Raw genomic sequence first — 19,204 nt, forward strand, 5'->3', positions numbered from 1 at the left:
CCATAAATTCACCTCTTTGCAGTAAGTTACAATCTCTGCAGCAGTGCGCTGTTTTGCTGGAACGTTCAGTGCTACAGGCGGCATTTTTCCCTTTTTGCCAAATAAATGTGAAGCAGGCAAACTGCCCGAGTTCTAAATGGACAAGAAGATTATTGGTAAGTCTAGGTGGCAAATTTAACATTGACCACCGATACACTCTAAATAATTACTTCAACAAGACCAACTTCCTGTTCGTTATTGTATTATTTTCAACAAGAGCTTTTCTTTTATGCTGTGTGTTTCCTAAAATTCAAGAATTTTTTAAAAAGCAGGAAACTGTTATGTGTTACAGAAATAGGATTACTGTTAGCTAATAGCCCCAAATGAACTTCATATAACAAATATTTATGGTGAGAGTTGACTGTTTTTAATCATTAGCTTTTGTGCTGCTAACTATGTAAATGCTTTTCTATTACTGATTAATTAATACACAATTTTCACTTGTCTGTAACTGATAAATGGCATACATGTTTGGCCTCTTCCTGTATCTGTCTAAGTCTCCTAAGTATTACGGAGCTATCCAAGTATAAATACTGAAGCTACCATCAAAAGTAACATCAAATATTACAAATCTTGACAGTACAGCTCACATTACACGATAAGAAAACAGAAGATTGTTTTCTGAAGTGAGAGAACCCTTCATCATACCTTTTTATTTGTACTAAAGAACTTAAGAGCTTAATTGAATTTCATTTCAGCATGGCTTTCTGTTTTCAGTGTTGTCCAAGTCTTAGAAGCAGCAGCTAGAGCACAGTACTTACGGTTTTGAACATCTTCATGGATGGAGTCTCTGTTACATGTCAGAGCAATCTCTTCCAGTAATCAGTCTCCTTTTACACTAACATTATTTTTTTTATCATTTCCAAATGGAATTTCATAGATTCCATTTCATGCCCAAATGCATTTCTAATGTACTTTCCATAAGATAAGCTTTGAAAATATGCCTGTAAAACGTCTTTATGACATTGTAGGTCTGTTTTTCCTTTTTTTAACATTCCTGCTGCAATGTTCAATTTCTCTGTCTCATATCTCTTTTCTTTCTATCCCATTTTCCCCTTAAAATCTTGCATAAGTATTTAGGTGAATAACCACCCTTCCCTCTTGAGTTTTAAATGAGCAACAGTATTACTGTTGCACACTAACTGCAATTCTATAATTATCCAAAACGATCTAGAATATTCTCTCTTCAGGCACCTACTTACACTGGTTTGAAGCCAAATTAACGTACAGTACGCTGCTACAGAAATGGTCAAAGCCACACTAAGAATTAATTTGGCATTACTTCAACAGGGAAATAAGCAGAAGCAATAGAAGTAGGAGCAGAAATCTCATACTCATGTCAATGCAGCTACATATGAACATCTGAGAAGAATATTCATTTTTCAAGGAACAGACTTCAAATACAAACTTAATAATGAGCTATCACTGTATCCCAAAATACAGCTTTTATAGACACAACCACCTGCAAAGTTGAAAAACTCCTCAGGTAGGATATATATGTAGGTCACTCTGAAAGTAATGCATCCTATCTATTTCCATTGAGGCTACAGGAGATACAAAGAGCACAATGAAACTATTTGATACAGCTCAGCTGCAAAACACTATTTTTCAACATAGTCACCATCATTAACTAAGCCTTTTTGCCAATGATGAATGAACAAGAGCCTGAATGCCTCACCAGTGGAGGTGACCTAATGCTTCACAGCTGCTATGACCACATCGTTGCTAGCGGGACATTGCCCATGCAGTTCATCTTTCAGCCTGAACAGATGGAAGTCAGAAGGCACTGAATTCAGACTATACAGTGGGTGTGGTAGGACAGTTCAGCCAAGATTGGCAGTGTGCTCCACATGCTTCAAACTGGTATGGGACCTGGTATTATCACGTTGCAAGAGGGAAGTTGTCATCTTTTCTGGCCTGACTCTGGAAGTTTAAGCCCTAGGTTTAGTCAGTGTCACAATGTAGCAGTCTGCATTGATGCTTCCGCTGGGTTCCAGAAAATCCAGAAGGATCATCCCTTTCTTTATCCCCAAATAGAGTGCACATCACTGTACCTGCTGAGGGCTGCATCTTGAAGGTATTTTTCTATGGGGAAGTCACATGCTGTCACACCATGGACTAGCATTTTGATTCAGGCTCATAGTGTTGACTCCATCTCATCACCTGTAATGATGCCATCCAGGTCACGGTCACCTTCAGCCTTGTATTGGTCCAGTCGGTCCTTATAAATTTGCATATGGTGTTTGTTCCTCTGTGAGCGTTCATTTGTGAGATTCCAATGTTGCCATCATCATTTCCAGTGTATTGAAGATGATACTCAGCCCCGTGCATGGTTCCCTGGTCATAATCTACTGATTGCTGAGGATGCACTGATTGAAATGCTCTTCATTTTGCAGTGTAACAGCTATGCGTGGCTGTCCAGAATGTGACTTATCTTCTATGTCACTGTCACCTCTGCTGAAATGCACCACCCACCGCCTCACTGTGCTCACAGTATTTGATGTTTTAAAAGCATTCAGCAAACATTAAGAAATGTCAGTGGGTGCCATTAGTTCTGTATGGAGGAATTCAGTGACACATCTTTGCTTCATCCACACTTCCATGTCAGATGTCGTGTCAGACTGCTCTTCTGCTGCCATCTGTCACATGACAACAAAACGGAATGGAATAATGGTGGGAATGTTCAACTTCTACTGAAGTGCCACCAATATCTCAGGTTATGGGCCAGCATCATAAATCAAGAGGCATTACTTTCGGAGCAGCTCTCATAATAGCATTTACATTGGCACTAAAAACAGGTGAGTAAGTAGGCTTCAATTATGCCACCTTTAGGACAATATACCCAACAGACAAAACACACTATTAGTTACCATTATTTTGTAGCCATTACTTACTTATAACTGAGCTTTTGAATTTGCTGAAGTGCACTTCACTTGCTTGACTTAATAAATGTAAAATTCCCAATAGCAACTAAACTGACTGTTGAGAGACACCAAGTCTTTATTCTCCTTCCCAGTGTTTTTTGGTGTCGGTTTCTTTTTTCTGCTGTCAGAAGAATATTCTCAGTAGGTCAGCCAGCGTTCATTTGACTTTGGTTCACTGGAAGTGGTGCAGATGGCTTTATTCTTACTTTTTCAAGTTAGATATAGATGTACTACTTGACCAAACCTTTTGCCCTTCCTTTTCTCTTTCTCACTGGGAACAGAGGGGGGTGGGGTGGGTGGGTAAATGAGCTGCTGTGTGGTGCTGCCTTGCCTCCCGGGATAACAACAAAACAAGTGTGCACCTGGTTCCACAGCTGGGTGAGGCTGCTGACATCCGCCCATCCTCAGGAATGGCCAAAAAGCTCTCAATGTAACACTACTAGAGGACAAAGCTGGATGTGGCCAGTGACCTTGGCGTGAAGACGGTCCAAAGCTTATCCACTGCTATCTCGCTACATATAAAAATAAAGAAGTTGTATCTCAACAGACTTGAAGATCATATTTCAAACAGAAAAGAAAGATAGGTTACATGTCAAAGCATCTTCAAGAAATAATCCATGGATCTGTCTGTCAAGAGGAATTTGTCCAGGAAAATCCATATCAAATGGGAATGGGCCGACCTATTGCTAAACTAAAGATTACATGAATATGTTGCTGGTGCCAGGACTGAAAGATGAAAAATATCATTTGAACCAAAAAAATGTGCAGTAGGAAGTAGTTAGAGAAGTTACAAATAAAACAGCCTTTAACCTTGTCATCAGTACTTCAAGAAAGAGAACTTCCCAAACGAACATAAATTCAAGCCCAAGGAAAGATGATAAAGCTTAACAAGAGCCTCAGTGAAGCAGAAGCTACAAATGAGAGACAAAACACTTCCTCTCCTCTTCCAAGAAACAAAATAAATCTGCAGTCTGTGTCATCCCTCACAGCCAGCAGCTGAGTTAGTGGCAAGCCGGGTGTAACACTTCTTGCATCCCTGCTAGGATTTCCTGCAACTGGAGAACAGCCATCTCCACACAGTGTTTACATACATGCACATCCACTCTGGAGAAAGCTATTTAGTGGATTTTGAGTGATTTAAACCATTCCAATCAATAATCTCTTCCCCTCTCCCAGTGTTCTGTGAGTAGGATGTGTCTGACTGTCACAGGACTGACTGTCTGTGCAAGACATTCCCATTCCATCACTGGGGGAAAAAAATTCCCAGCAACAGACAGACACACACATACAGACTGGAAGAGAGAACTGTAATTTACTGAAGTCACAGGCAAAACCTCCATGTTCTTCACCAGTACCAGAAAATCACACTTTGTATGGATCCAGACCTGGAAACCAGGTTACTGCATGGCAATAAGTAGCAAGGAGTAAAAGGGAATTAAAGCAATGTTTTGCATTTTTTTAATGTTTATTCATTACTTTCTTTTTTTTTTTTTTTCCTTTTTAGGAAAAGCTTCAAGTAAGCCCTTGTTTGTGTTCTCTCGAGCCACAGTCTTAGCAGGTATTCAAAGCAGATGCAATCCAGGAGTTGGAGATAAGCTAAATTAAAACCAACATGGATCTAAACAAAGTCTGTAAGCGTCGGAAACAGACAGATGTGATTCACTCCATGTGTGTCCAGAGTCAGCTTCTGTGCTGTAAATCCTTTGATGGATTCAAAGAGCTGGCTCAAAACATTTCTCATCAACACACAGTGTTACAGAGCCTGTGCAGACAGCCAGACTGAGATCAATCAAAAAGCTGAACAAGCACCAGCAAGGCAGAAACAGCAGGGTTTAGGGGGTGGTGCTCTCTTGCCTAAGGATGTGCGTGTGCAGCCACAGCCCATCCACACCTCTCCACATCTACTGTGTGGTACACTGACGATGCCACCCACTGACTTACCCTATTTCCACCAGCTCAGTGGCACTGTATTGTTAATATCACAGAAGGACTTGCCCTGCTGCGATGTGTTACGTCTGAACTTCATATTATGAACTTATTTTGTCTAATTAACATTTTACAAAAACAGATAAGAGACCAGTTTTGTATTACTCACTGCTCCAAGTGATTTCAGCTGTGGATCAGCAGACCTACACCACTGCAGCTAAGAAAAGGAGCCAACTCACTTTTACATTACAGCACTGCACTTAAGTGCATAAGTGAGCGCACTGTCTGCAAGCATGCTGCACTACATGCTTTTTCAACAGCAAGGATGTCAAAGTTTTATCACATACTGACTCCTTCCTGGGCCACTAAAGTCAAAACAAACAAATGGGAAAAAATACCAAACACAAGAACCCAAAGAAAACTCTACCATGATAAAACTAGAACAGAAATGCAATGTTTAGTTATGGTGCTGGTACACAACAGAGCAGGCAATGATACAGTACTTTAATCTGTATTGTCTATATAAAACATTTATTTTTAAGTTCTATAACGGTATTATAGAAATACATAGAATATTTCATAGAGTGTATTTTAGTGTACTCACTGTGAAAATAACACATTTATTAAGACAAGTATTCTTATGTCCAAACTTTATTTAAATATACGCACTGCTTTGCCTTGCAGAATTACGTGACTGTGAAAAACAAAGTATCCATAGTCTATTTGCTGCTCACCAGAATCTTCTCGTTCTGATTTCCCTGGGTCATCCACGGCGCTCACTGCTGTGAGATAAGTCTATAAAAACCATGAAAGTTCTTGGACTGGTAGATTTCCTATATCTGTTTGCATTCATGTCTAGTGCACATAGCCTGTCGTTCAATTCTCCACGTGCCTTCTTCGTAAGTGCAGTGACATATAGTGCATTCGTCAGTCTTCACCTCTCGGCCTGCAGGAATGACAGTGGTTTCTGCAAAGCAGTTTGGGCCTAAAGAAAGGAAAGAGTTTGTTACATGACACCCACAGCACACCATAACCCAACACAGTTCAGTTTTAGTCTCAAGCACTGAGAATCTAACACAAAGTAACACTGGGCACAGTTAACCAGCAGGCAAAGAGGAAAGGAGCCTTGCCTTCTAAACTGGATTCTGATTTCCTTCTGGTTTCAGCAAGGGCCCTCTGCAAATGAGGGTGAGATACATCCCTTGTGTGAACACAGCTATGACAGGCACAGACCGGTCAGCCTGTCGAAAAGAGATTGAAGCAAGAGAAAAACCTGATCATCAGTGATGGAGAAGTGCTATCATGGAACAGATTGTAAATGTGATTAATTCTCCACTGGAAACATACATTGCATTTTGTGTAGTAGTCAAAGAAGCAGATTAGTTTATTTTTCATTTCCTGAGAAATTCCAGGGCGCAGAAGTACCAGCCTCTTCTGAATAAAGTCTCTTTTCATGTACAGAATGAAGTATTCAGTTTTATATAAGTCAGCAAGTCTGCAAACGCTCCTTTTTGTAGTTCATCGAAATGACTTCATTTCCAAGGAGGAGGCAGGAGAACAACAAGCCACCGGCAGTAAGTTCACAGCACTAATCTGATTCCTTCAAACAGCGACATCCTCACATCTCTCCACTGCAGAAGGCTGCGCATGCTGCATTATCTACAGCTCTGTTCAAAAGAAGTATCTATTTCTGCCCTGAATATCCACGCACATTTGTAAAGCAGCACTAAACCCTACCAAACACCTGCTGTTACTTATGTTCTCAGCATGACCGAGCCCGCTATTCACTGAGTGCACAAAGCTGCCCCGCGGGGCACAGCCTGGCTATCCTGCAGCACCATGTGCCACCACCCACCAGGTGGGATGTGCAGCGCAGGACAGTGTGAACCCACACATTCTAATATTCTGGTGCAGCTGAAATTCTGGCAGTCAACTGCCATCCTGTCTGCCACACCAGTATACACATCATAGGTGAAGTTCAATCTTCCACCTCCAGGAATCTGCTGTAGAAACCAAGCCACACGCTTTTGTTAGAGCATTGTCTGATTACCGGAGGTCGGTGCTCGCTCTGCATTTTAAAGCACAACTAAAATAGTTCACGGATCAAATTTAGTAGTTGTTTCTGTGGTTCAGATTGTGCATTCATGCACTGATGCAGCAGCCTGACGAGCAGTTGTCTGCCTGACAAAAGTCAGCCGCTTCCTCACTGCTAAGTTATCCTTCTTGAAGAGCCCTACAGGATGCACAGAAATTTGATTCAGCAAGTTGGGCCCATTCTCTAAATATTGAAGCTACTGTTTGTTTTAGATCTGTCTGTTGACAAACACCTTTAACACATGGTAATTTTGAGTGGATTCTTGTCTGTGGTTCTGGACACAGAACAGACAGCAAACATTGAGTTCAGTGCACTCCACAGAATCAAAGAATCATAGAAGGCTTGGTTTGGAAGACATCTAAGAGACCAGCCAGTTCAAATTCCCCTGCCATGGGCAGAGCTGTCCCCCACCAGCTGAGATGCCCAGAGCCCCATCCAACCTGGTCTTAAGCACCTCCGGGGATGGGGCACCACAGCTTTTATGGGCAGCTGTGCCAGTGCCTCACCGCCCTCTGAGTGAAGAATATCCTCCCTAACATCTAATTCAAATCTTCCCTCTTTTAGTTTAAAACGATTACCCCTTGTCCTATCACTATCAAACTGTGTAAAAATTCAATCTTTTTCTTGTTTATAAGCCTCCTTTAAGCACTGGAAGGGTGCAGTGAGATCCCTCCGGAGCCTTCTCCATGCCGAATAAGCCCAACTCTCTCAATCTTTCATCACTGGAGAGGTGCTCCAGCCCTTTGGTCATCTTTGTGGGGGGCAATCACCTCCATCTCTCTGCTGCCACTCATTTTTTAATGCAGCCCAGAACACAGCTGGCCTTCCAGTCTGCACGCACACACTGCTGGCTGATGTCCAGCTTCTCATCCACCAGGATCCCCAAGTCCTTGTCCACACATCTCCTGTAAAGTTACCTGCATTACTACCATAGCGTGCTTTTATGTTTGCCCATCCCTCAGCCCGTCCCTACAGCACACAAAGAAGGAGAGAAGACTTGAGCAGTGTAGGGGAAGGATGAGCTTCTGGGTACCTCTGCACACAGGGCACTGTCATGCTCATAAATGAAACAAAGCATTTACTGACTATGCCATTCTCCACGGAATTTTGAGAGATTTTCACTGTTGTATAGCTCTGTATCAGTTAAATACACTATTTCTCTGGTGCATAATAAGCATAATCAGGAAGTTATTAAATGTAAAAGGGAACAAGTTCATCCTAAACTGTTCAACTATTTAATATGGGGGAAACACTTCTGTTGAGAAAGGAACAGAAAGGCAACAGCCATCTGCTGGAGAATGCAGCCTGACAGAACCAAATGACAGCAACAAAGCATGCTGTGGAGCAAGTCTCGTGCAACTGTTCTACAGAAAATCGGCCATTTCCTGATTCTGCATTCGCACCCATCATCACTGTAACTGCAAATGCTACCCTGTACTAAGACTGGCAATAGTCAACTGGCATCCCTGCCTTATATTTGTGTGTGCACAACATTCTGGTTAATGTGACAGGTAAGGTCACCGAGGAAGAGGCTGAACTGACTGTATTACAGCAACACCCCACAGGTAAATGCCAGTACAGTACAGTGTTCAATACTGAAAACAGTTCTCCAGCTCTCCTTGCATTGTTCCTCCAGATCCTAAGACCTCTTTTCCTGCCTCAGTCTATCCTGTCCATGTCATGGGTAAGGCAGTGGAGCGTGGGGAGCTGCCCATCATGGGTATGGTGCTCATGAACCAGTGACTGATGCCATTTTCCTTCTGCCTTGGAGGGAAAACTGAGAAATTAAGGATTTTAAGGGGCAGTGGGTGGTTTTAGACCAGAAAGTGCCATAATTTCCTCACTCTCCTTTAGGAAGAAAACAGAAGCTGGTGTCTCCTCCAAACAAAAGAGTGGGTGTGATACCCTAAAGACATAGCGTTTGCTGGAACTTCTGCTTTACTCACAAATGAGCAGTTCGTGGAGATTTAGTGGGATTTACAGCTTCCTGTCACAAAGGGCAAGATATTTTGTGAGCTCTTAAATAGTTCTCCAAATTATCTCACTTTGCACATGAAAAGCATTTCAAAATAAGTGGGGGCTGTTCTAATGCCAAAGCGTTGGTGGACTTTCTGGCTGGCTTTTACTGGTGCAAGGGCAGTACAGAGTGCTGCTCCTCTCTGTTGCCTACAAAGCAGGCTGCCTGCTCCCCGTGTTGACCTGCAGTGACACCACTGCAGTGACATCTCCTGACTATGCCTCCCAGAGCAGCAGTGGCTTGATGCAGCCTATTTCATCTACAGCACAAATGTCCCGGGCCACATCCCTGTGTACGTTCATGTAGCTCTAAGGAAGCTAGTGGTGCTGCACATCTTTGCAGTGGATTAAGATCTCACCGTATCACTCTTAAATCTGGCAGAAAATCCAATATGACACATCGTACCAATTCCAAGCACAGTTTGAAATCTACCACGACATCATTTGTTTTCCTAAAGTATGTCCTGACGCCGTCAGACTCCATTTGAGCCATACCATCCTGGCAGCCATGGAGATTTCTTTCCCAGGGCTAAAGCATTGCTGCTGCTGCGGTCTCAGCAATGCCTCAAAGCAGCGAACTGACTGCAAGCTTTGTGTTATCACACTGAGCACCAGATTGGAGTGCTTGAAATGTTTGAAACAGTGAATCACAGCTTTGTGCTGGGATGTGATCAGTCAAGAGAGCTTATCTGGTGGTTAATTCATGGAGAGTTTAGAACAGGAGTCTCGTTTCTTATATATTTTTAAAAGTTTATAAATATTATCGGGGTAAATGCAACAGTTGTAGGCTTTTTTCACCCAAAATTCCGAATGCTGATACTTTGCAAAGCTTCCGGTGACTAATGTTTTATGCTTTAGTGTTGATAAATGCAACAATTCAATTAAAATGCAAATTCTGTTATCTCAGAAGAGAACAGCCGATACCAATTATCAACAGAGAATGCCCAAGCCACTCACCTACAGAAGCAATAGTATCTGTAACCTTGACAACCTTGCCAGAGACTCTCTGAAGCTTCTCCTCCTCCTCTCCTTCCACAAAACCACAGCTGCACTCTATAGAGTTGTGTCTATTTTCACTGCAGCCCGCCCCTGATTTTGCATAGGCACATGTTCTTATTAGTTCAAAAATACAAGTCAGACACAGTAACATGGTAAATCATGTTTTAATCAACTGTTTTCATCAGGTATTAAACCAAATTATGGACAAAGAAATCTGTTCAACTGCAAGTTAATTTGTTTGCCTGGAGAATAAGTCACGGCAAATTTTGGCTAATTAGAACTGCAGCGACAACCTCTGCAATATAGTACTTTGATGTAAGACTGCTCTGAGCTTTGGTTTTATACTACACTCCCTAATAGCTGCCCTTTTAATAGCTCCTTGCAGCAGTCAAACAGGTCACTTCCAAGGTGTCTGATAGCAAACCGGTCTACGTTGATAGTTACATTACGGTCATCACTGTGGTATTACAGCACTTTCTAAATGATATAACCTCAGCATTTAGCATAGCACCTCTCTGATTCCTTCCCTTCCCTTCCCTTCCCTTCCCTTCCCTTCCCTTCCCTTCCCTTCCCTTCCCCTCTTTCCTTCTCCTTTTTCCACTTTCCCTTTCTTTCTCTTCCCTTCCACTCCCTCCCTTCCCTCTTTTCCTATTTCCTTCCCTTTTTCATTTTCCCTTTCCCTTTCCCTTTCCCTTTCTCTCTTCCTTCCTTTCTTTATTCAAATTTAACGTAGAGATTTCCAACAGTTAGTGTGTGAAGTACATATCCTATCCTGGAATGCTGAAAAGAAGCACATTATATCTACAACAGCCAGAAGGTGCAGAGGGAAGTGCATGGGAACAAAGCAAACATGCAGCAAAAGTTCCTAACATACAGTCCCAATTTCCAGAGTTCTGAATCAGAGGAACTGTAAATGGCTCCTGTGTGCCCAGTAGTAATTAATATATTTCTCTACAATTATCCTCTCCATAACCCCGGTGAACCTATAAAAGCTTCTATTGCGCTTGGTGCCAAGGAGATCCACAGCTCTTGTGTACAGCATAAGTGCATTTTTTTTTCATTGCCTTCTGCCTTCCACCCGCTACCTAAATTTGATTCCCCAAACAGCTGTAGTGGCAGAGGCAACAACAGCCATTCCCTGTTTGCTGTGTCATTCCAGTAGCCCTCCATTGCATTTCCCACCTCCCCCATTACCACACCTGCAGAATGAGGAGGCCAGCTCTGTAATCACAGCCCCTGCTGATTACTTCAAGTTCTATTCTGTTCTTTCTGGGCTCTGTGGAGCAGCCATACACACGCTGAGCAAGCTGCAAAAACACCAAAGACTTGTGCTGTGCCACAGTGATTCTCCCTGCAGAGCTTCCTATCTCCCTCTTGTATCCTGACATTTGACTGCGTGTTGTGACTACTGATGGTATTTTCACAAAACTCTTGATTTTATATCAGATAGAATACCTACAGAAATGTCTGTCACAGAATTATGGAAAGTCTTTGGTTGGAAGGGACCTCAAAGCCCAATCCCATGCAATGGACAGGGCTGGCCCCCACCAGCTCAGCTGCCCAGGGCCCCATCCAACCTGGCCTTGAGCGCCTCCAGGGATGGGGCACCACAGCTTCTATGGGCAGCTGTGCCAGCTCCAACACCTCAATACACTCTGAGTGAAGGCACGAAATGCAAACAGGGGTACATGCTGACCCATGCCTGTCTTCCAGCATAGAGTTGACACAGCCAGGTTTGAATGCAGGCCATGCCTCCCTCATTCCTCTCACATCTAATCGCGTTCTCTGAAGATGGTATCTGCACGTACTTTGTGCCCTTCCAATCTCTAATCTCTTCTAAGGTTCCGTATCTCTCTGACTTGATTTTGTTTCCCTCTCATGTGGATATATATAATACATTTATCTCCTGCCAAATGCCAGCCTGGAAGATAAAGCACAAAAAGCAGCTGGCAAAAGCAGTCCGTGACGAGCGCAGCGGAGTCTCATTCCCTCACAACAATAAGTTCATCACCCTGCTGCTGCCGACACGCCGACAGCTCCCAGCCCACAGCAACCTTTTGCTCGCCTCGGTACCTTTAGGTGCTGCTGAACCAAATCCAAAAGAGAGTTTTCAATTACAGAAGAAGGATTCGGGTAGACCCAATTTTAAGAGCAATTTGGGACCTCGAGGAGCTGTGAACTGTTTCTGTGCCTTATCAGTGCCTTAAGATACTGGCAGCCAGAGAACCATAGCAAATATCTTAATAGACACTCGGTAAATGTGTATGTATGACAGGGAGAATAAAAATAAAGTTATTCACCCATTTGTGGTTTCACCTACCTTCAGTGGGAAATAATGTGCTATCTTTCATAAATGCAGTGTTTTGTTCACACCAGACAGCGCCTTTGTGCTTTTAAGAATAAACTCCCTCCCCTTCTTAGGGTCATATTTTGTTAGATGCACAGCAAAATGACAGATTGAAAGAAAATATGCCAAAGGCAAAACAATTAAAAACAGTGTTTTGCCACGTACTTCAGAAAGAGTGGGTGTAAACAGCATCTGCTAGGATGGGACAGACAGAAGATGTTCAATGAAGTTCTTATAACAAAATGGGACTGATCACGTCCTCAATGGCATTGATGTCACAGTGGGGATACCACAGCCAGGCACCTGCTATAATCTGTGAGTTTGTATGTGTGCATGTGTTGCACATCTTAATACAGAAGATAATAAAGTCATAACCTAATCTAAGTTGGGTTTTTATACCCTGCTTATGAGACTCATAAACCCTGCTTGTGATTACATTGCTTTCCTTTTTACTTGTCATACCTAACAGTAGAATTGATTCATGTTTTGGTCTGGTTCCTATCTTAAAAATGGGAGAGGCGTCCAAGAATTTGGTGGACCACAAAGCAATCTCAGACCCTGGGATGACCCTTGACAGCACTGACCTTTCCCGAGTCAAACTCTCTGCCACTGTGCACTTTGTGATGCCATTAGCACCTGTGGAACAACCATGCAAAATGCTGCCTACTGCAGCCAGGCCTGCACAATTACTCCTGCACAGACAGAAATGGCTTGCAAGAAGGGAACAGTGTGTAATCCTGACAACGCTGCTGTCCCTGTGGATCTTTATGTGTATTTGGAGAAGAGAAATTTAGATATTGGCGTTTTGTGCACAGAACAAAAAGCAGCTCAGGCACATCGAACACTGCACAATCAAATACCGCACAAGGCAAACAGAAAGGCTCGGAGCATAAAAGGGCTCAATTAAATATGAAGCTTGAGTGCCACAAAAGTAAACCGCATCAAACAACTTCCTTTATCCCTGAAAATATGGGAAGGACTCGAATACTCTACTTACAATGGTTTTCAGAAGTCCTACGGCTCATAAAGGAATATTGTGTTCTACCCAGAAATGGCACCAATTAGACATGAACCGAGCATTGTGTGTATCTTTCAGTGAATTACATCAACACTTTGAATCCAGCAAGTGGCACATAAGTTTTGCACACAGCTTTCTTGCAGATTCACCACCACCCAGGTAAATGGAAAATGTGAGATGGGCTGTAACACCTTGGGAAGACTCACACTGGAGACCTTTGACAAGGAAAGACACACAGAAAGGCTGCCAGGAGCATGGTGTTAACAGGGTAAATCCTTTCCCCTTCAGCTGTTTCTTCACCCAGTGACTGCTGTGCCTAGTAAGGTTCAGAGTCTAGTGAATGATCACACACCTCTTGGCCCCAAACTATTAGCCTCGCTGGGACACATCAGCCTGTCCTTCAGACTCAGAAAGCTGTGTGAAATGCCTCTGCTGAGATCCTGAGCAAGTTACCCTAAAAAACGACTGGGTAAATTAGAACAAGCTTTGCACTTTCGAAAGCGTGTGCTACAGGCCAGTAATTTAATGCATCAGAGCACTGCTAACATAGGAACTAAAAGCATTTCTAATCTGACAAACCACTGCTGCACTGGTTGCCATACAGACCATCAGCCAGGCCGGTTAGGTCACCAAGAGTTGTGCAGTAACACACAGGGTCAGACAGATCTGGAGCAGTGCACAAAGTGCAGCATGCTAATGGGTGTTTAAGGATTCTTATGGAAAAATGCCTTAAGTCTTCAGCTACGCTGAAAGCTAAAGTGGTACTCAAGTAAAGTATAACACAGCTTTGGCAGTCAAGTGGAATACAAATCTGTATTTTTCTAGTTACTGTAGATCACTGGAAAGTGAGAGCAGGTACAGAAGGTTACCGATGGCTACCGATCGCTACAAGGAGTCATTCAATCAAAGCAACAACAAAACATACTGGTCAAGTGTCAGCCATTTTTCAATCTTATTTCAGAATAAATACACTGCACAATGTTAAATTAGGTATTGTTCTTAAAGAGAACTACTTATAACAAAATACTGAATCTAGAGCAATCCAGATCCAGAAAGACTGTTCCATCAGACAGTAACTACTTTCTCAACTTAACAGTCCTCCTGCAAAATTAGGTCATTTATATGGGTTTGGTTTGGCTGTTTTGTTATTCTTGATTTCCCAGGAGCTTGCCTACACATATGGATTCCTGGCCCTCATCCAGTTTCTCTGGCAATGGCCTGCTCTGTTTGTACTTGTAGAAAAGCAGCAAACGTGGCTCCTCAGCTCAAGAAAGACAGGGAACTTCTAGAGAGTGCAGCGGAGGGTCACAAGGATGAGGAGTGGTGTAAAGCAACTCCCTTATGAGGAAAGGGACTGTTCAGCCTGGAGAAGGTTGAGAGGCTTCTCATCAATGTTTTTAAATATTTGATGGGAAAGCATGAAGTGGATGGGACCAGACTCATTTCAATGGTGTCCACTGACAGAATAAAGAGCAACAAGCACAAATTGGAACACTGGAAGTTCCATCTGAACATGACAAAGAACTCTGTTACTTTGGGGTTGACAGATCAGTGGAACAGGCTGCCCAGAGATGACGTGGAGTCTCCGGTACTGGAGATACTTGAAACCCACTCAGTCTCTTTCCCGTGCAACCCATTGTAGGGAAGGCAGATTTTAAAGGATCATCGATGCTGACATGGAAAGACAGGTGATTTGAAGCGAGAGACGTGAATTATGAAAAATTCAGGAACAGATTTTGTTAAATACCGGAATTGTCTCCGGGAGTTATACAAATCCTTTCATCTTACATGAGTACTACAGCACAGAAGCTGCATATCATTTTAAGGTGCAGACACAGAAGGTTATGCACTAGCTAAAATAAATTTTCTACATAATATTGCTCTACTTCTTCATTTTTGGTGTCAGAGTTCTGTGCTGATTTTTACATGTGCAAAATTAAGGCCATCATTTGACACTGTAGCACTCTTCAGCTGTCATTGGTGCACACTTTTTTTCTCCATTACACAGGCCTGAAATTGGGAGAAAAGCAGCAAGGGAGTGAATACCCTTAAGAGTAGCCACGTCTGCGTACGTGAATATATTTTATCAGGTCTTGTGAAAGAAACTTAATATGATGATAAGCCAAATGTTTCCACCAATATTCCCACTGCAACTTTTTAAGAGATAACAGTGGGTCTATTTTATGTATTTAGCCACCAACTCTAACATCACCAGGAGGGCTGTTTTTTTTTGAGTGTGAGGCAACAGCTGAGGCCAGTCAGATAGTAGGATACAGACATACCTTCAAAAGAAATCAAGGCTCATGCAGCAAATGCAAGACTACAATCTCAGCAGCAGAAATTCATATATGAAAGTGATGAAGTGGGAAGAGACAGGACATTCCCTGTCACTGGCTGAACGTTTTACCTATCCTATCACTAAGCCATGAGCAGGCACTACCAACATTACATCATCTACTGTTCACAGGAACAGTCACTTCAAGCTCCAGCAAAGATGCTCTGGAAAAAGTAACAAATCAGACCTCATTGAAGTAATGGACCAGAAAACTGCCTTGGCAAAAAGCAAACTGCCTACCAGACAATGGGCCCCAAAGCTGGTCAAGCTGGCAGAGGGTTAAGCTGGTCTGCTTCCAAGATTTCTCTTGCTTTTTTTCCCCAACACATCAGACTTCTGGAGCAGTTACTAAGGCACAAAAGCCAGTCTTTGTGTTTACAGTAATAAAATTATTGTAAACTTATTCTTAAACATTTCCACACATTATATGTTTCTTCTTGTAAAATTATCTCCATGCTTTCATCCACAGTATTAGGGAAGAAAAAATTCTGGAGGAAAAACAGCTGGTGCTTTTATGTTTATCTGAAAGCTATGTTTGTTTTCTTCTAGGCAAAACTGGAGCCTTAGGAACTCATAAATGATTCCCAGGACACTTTGAACTGATTTTCATAATACTCAGATTAGTGCACTAGAAAAAGAGTAGTAAATAAAATGAAAGTGGCAAAACTACTAGAAATTACATTTTATTTTTCTACTGAAGTTACTACTCCTAAATATCCTACAAACAGCAAGTAAGAGCTCAATTTATGATTAAAACGTTAGCCACTTCATTAGTCTTTAGGGCGTTCTCCTACTCTGCGGTAATAAAAATGATCCCTCCTCATCTGTAGTACATACAGCATTTGCAGGAGGGTAGCTGATGTGGATGTTATTAGTTTACAGATCCCCCCTAGAAGACAAAACTAAACTAAAAGATGGAGCTTTTAATCGCAGAGTGGGTCAAAACATTGTAAAGTACATGAGATAATGAGATGTGGAAAGGGAATGTTTCCCAGAAAAGAAGCAATGTCCTGTTGAAGGGGGAATAAATATCAGTCCAAGGGAAATAAACCAGCAGCTTCTCTGAGTCATTTCCTTTTGAACTGTATGATTTATTCCTGTCTTGTACATGGATTGACCTTGCAAATATTCCTTTTGCACTTGATACCGGAAGCTTTATTATCACAGTATGTACTTCAAAGTCTACACACACTAACAGGTTATTAATTTCTTCTCTTATTCTTTATTCCAACTACACGTGCAGTTTATGCACATGCCACTGAAATTGGTATATTTTTGCACAGGACCTTGCATAGTAGAGTCCCAATCTTAATTTGGAAATTAATCATCATTATAATCAATATTTTTCTTTCTATTGGAGCACTCAGGATTTTGCTTTAGAGTCCGAATACTAAATACTAGTTATCTGACATGGCTGTTAAATTACAAAGTAATACCTCATTAAACAGTGAGGAAAAGTTACTGGGAAGACTCAGAGCTCTCACATGAATAATAAAGACACGCACACAGTAGCACTGGGAAATAGAAAGGCAGTTCTGCAGTGACTGAGTTTCAGACATACCTCTACCCACCAAACACCAAAAAGCCACTGGTTGCAGTGCTGTGGGATGGAATACTGCGTCCAGGCCTGCAGCCCCCAGCACAAGAAAGACATAGAGCTCTTGGAACAAATCCAGAAGAGGGCCACTGAGATGGTCAGTGGGCTGGAGCAATTCTCCTGTGAGGAAAGGTTGAGGGAACTGGGCTTGTTTAGCTTAAAGACAAGAAGGCTCCGGGGAGACCTCATCATGGCAATGCTGCACATAGCAGGGGGGTGTCCTTTTCAACCCAGGCCATTCTATGATTCTATGATCTGTTCACTTTCTTAAGCACAAGAATAACAATGATTTTTAAAACATTTCTCCCCTTGTACGCTGAAAAAGGAAAAATGATCTATATCCTTCAGAAGAAAGTAAGTTTCCCTTAAAACTGCAGTACAGAGGCACTAGCCAATTTCTAACAAGCATTCGATACATGCTCGCTGTCTAAAATGCATGTGGAAATAATGTTTCTTTATTATTATTTTACAGACTAACAAGGGATTACTTTATTTCTAAGTAGCAATCACCAGAACAAAACAAAACAAACAAACAAAAAAAACAGAGAATAATTTTTAAGGGAAGCCTTGACCATAGTGCTGTGAACACGATCTTTTCAAATAGGTTAAGGTACTTTGGGATGGAAACTGAGATGTAATTTATAAGATTTCAGGCAAACTGCATGAAGTAAAACATCAAGGAGACTCCCCTTGAGCTTGAGTGTCAGTTGATTTCTGTTTTATTAGGAACACTGCTCCGGGTGCCCACATTAACAGCAGGGCAAAATAATCCAGATGCAAAGATAAGATTCTCTGAGGGAATCATATGCAAACAGAAGCAGCTCATCTTCAGAATGCCTGTCGTAAACCCTATACTTAAATGCACCTTCAGCTAACACTGAAAACACCAGAACTGTCAAAGGACACTGGGACAAAGTCAAAATACCCTGACCAAAGTTGAATGATCAAATTGATAAATCTGGATTCCAAGTTTTATGCCTTCCTGGCATCTTGTGTCATTTTCCCTGGACACAAAGTCTTAGCAAATAAAGCAACTCTATACCTCTAATTATGAGACTCGTATTTTAACTAATTATGCTGCATTTATTCACACTAAATAAAACTATGTGGACAAGTTCTGACTGAACATAGATACTGATAAGTCAGATAGACTAACTCGTAATATGTCAGATATAGTGGAAGGAAGCAAGAGAAACTTTACTTTTCATCTTTTTAGTGCTTCTTCTTTGCAGCCTTCCTATCTTTTCAAAGCACAGCTTTTAAAAGCTGCACTCACTTATTTTCCCCAATAACTAATCTATCACAAGTTCTTCCTGCAGAAGACGTTGTTTCTAAAAGAACATTTCTAACAAAGGATTCTGGTTAAAAGCCAGGCTCCACTTCAAGGCAGCTAAGAAGTAAGAAAAAACGTCTAAAGGAAAAGTACTAGCCTGCCTACCTATCTCTGACAACATTCAATTTCCATTACAGACAGATTCCCTCAGCCTCGTTTTTTTCTTTGTTTTCTATTAGTCAGATGATTTTAAGAGAAGCTCCTGTCCTCACCCCCAGGTGTTTGTTTTCTCCCTTGAGCTGGTCCTCTGCCCTGTGTTTGGTTTTCAAGTGTTAGCTACACAAAAGGATGGCCAGACTGAAAGACAACATTTAGCCACCTAGATCGACTGGAACAATGTGCGGTTTGGCCATGTGGCAAGATGAGGAATGAGGAACAGAAGAAGAATTGTGAAAAAAACAGAGCCAAGAAATCAAACAATTCTCCTCATCCTTCAAAAGAAATAGTCCTTCTTTCTTATCATTTTGAAACACAAATTGTCCACATGCTAGAGGTATTTATATTTTCCAGAAAGCCGCCTCCTTTAATGATAAAGAAAATACCTGGGAGCAAAAGGGCACATTTCCATTAAGAAA

General features: G+C 41.9%; 1 protein-coding gene across 2 annotated transcripts in view; it reads right to left on the reverse strand.

Annotated features, from left to right (window-relative positions):
* Positions 1-5,321: 5,321 nt before the first annotated feature.
* VWC2 (von Willebrand factor C domain containing 2) overlaps positions 5,322-19,204 on the reverse strand; it is a 48,536-nt gene continuing 34,653 nt past the window's right edge. For both annotated transcript variants that reach the window (XM_015854358.2, XM_015854357.2), the window contains exon 4: positions 5,322-5,874. In XM_015854358.2, coding sequence (XP_015709844.1) covers positions 5,723-5,874 — 152 coding nt within the window. In that variant the 3' untranslated portion in view covers positions 5,322-5,722. The remainder of the gene's footprint in view (positions 5,875-19,204) is intronic.

Source organism: Coturnix japonica, chromosome 2, assembly GCF_001577835.2.
Source record: "Coturnix japonica isolate 7356 chromosome 2, Coturnix japonica 2.1, whole genome shotgun sequence".
NCBI lineage: Eukaryota > Metazoa > Chordata > Aves > Galliformes > Phasianidae > Coturnix > Coturnix japonica.